The 1,467-nt window shown below is 40.9% G+C and overlaps 1 protein-coding gene across 1 annotated transcript in view; it reads right to left on the bottom strand.

The window, feature by feature from the left end:
- Nucleotides 1-1,196: 1,196 nt before the first annotated feature.
- Nucleotides 1,197-1,467, bottom strand: part of LOC108363709 (cell wall protein DAN4-like) — a 2,186-nt gene continuing 1,915 nt past the window's right edge. Inside the window, exon 4 of the mRNA XM_017617157.1 lies at nt 1,197-1,447. Within this exon, the coding sequence (XP_017472646.1) occupies nt 1,197-1,447 (251 nt within the window). The remainder of the gene's footprint in view (nt 1,448-1,467) is intronic.

The following is a 1,467-nucleotide window of genomic DNA, read 5'->3' as shown; positions in this document are numbered from 1 at the left end:
TACCGGTAAAAATAAATTTGTTATTCCGTAGCGTGAAACTTCACTACATTTCCGAGAGTAAAATTTCACTACATTCGTCATAAAATTGCAAAGGTTGGCAATGCAACATAAGCAATGACAGACCAAGAGCAACTGTTAGCAAAAACCAAAACCTTGGTTGAAATATCTAACTCATGAACCAAAACCGAACCAAAATTTAAAGTTGGGTACAAATTTTTAAAGGTTGCATCGGGTGAGCAAGAATTTTTCGATTCGAGAAATTAATGCGCTGATGAGAAAACGAAACTCGTATATCGAGACGATAAAGTGGCTGGTAAACTAAAGGTTAGACGAGAAAACGGCCCTAAATCGACCTGTTGCACCATTGAGTATATTGAACTCTCGTGTGTTACGATTGGCCCAGTGGATGTGATTTGCCAATATTATGGCAGTGGTAAACTCAAATCACCACCTGTCGAAATACCTTAAAGCCCAGTTTCATGAAGGCAATTTAATGAAAGTTTATTTTTTTTAATTGAATTTGTTATAGAATCTGACAGAAAAAAAATCATTTTTCACTTAAATTGCTTTCGTGAAACTGGCTTTTAAGGTATTTCATCTCAGTTTATGTATGTATATTGTATTTCTGTTGATACGCATTCATTTTGAAATTGCCACCAACTATAAGATAACGTTTCTAGGGCACATTCACTATAGATCCGGATCATTGTTGCCACCAGGGAACTTCTCATGGACATAACGCTTTCGTTCGGTTATTTAAGGCGGCAAACGACCACCAAACCATAGTCTTAGCCGATGAATGTGCCGTACAAATCGCAAATGTGGATTGTTCGAGAAACTGTTAAACCAAAGTGTTTGAATTAAAAATCGAATTTTGGGCGGGACGAAGTTCGCCGGGTCTGCTAGTTTTTATATATTAGATGTACTATAACCGTTCTAAAAAAAACTATATTATGAACAAAAATCGCAAAATAAGGCACTTACCTGCCGCTTTTCGATCTATGTTGACACAACTGTTATTGATTATAAAGAATAAAATAACAAGCGGAATTTTGTTATCGCCACGTAAAAAAAAAGGCTCTCGTCAGCGGTGGTACTGTCAACCTCTGGCTCAGCGGTGGTAGGAAACTTCAGGAAGCTCTGAGCTCTCGTCAGCGGTGGTACTGTCAACCTCTGGTTCAGCGGTGGTAGATACTTCAGGAAGCTCTGAGCTCTCGTTGCGGTGGTACTGTCAACCTCTGGTTCTGCGGTGTAGACTTCAGGAAGCTCTGAGCTCTCGTCAGCGGTGGTACTTCAATCTCTGGTTCAGCGGTGGTAGGCACTTCAGGAACCTCTGAGCTCTCGTCAGCGGTGGTACCGTTTACCTCTGGCGCAAGTGTGGTGGGTACTTCAGGAGGCTCCGAGCTGTCATCAGCTGTGCTACTTTGGACAGGATTTGGCGAGGTTACTTCTGAAGTTAAAGGATCA

This window comes from Rhagoletis zephyria, unplaced genomic scaffold, assembly GCF_001687245.7.
Source record: "Rhagoletis zephyria isolate East Lansing unplaced genomic scaffold, Rhagoletis_zephyria_1.1 Rzeph_scaffold_01343, whole genome shotgun sequence".
NCBI lineage: Eukaryota > Metazoa > Arthropoda > Insecta > Diptera > Tephritidae > Rhagoletis > Rhagoletis zephyria.
This window is presented reverse-complemented; position numbering and strand designations above follow the sequence as displayed.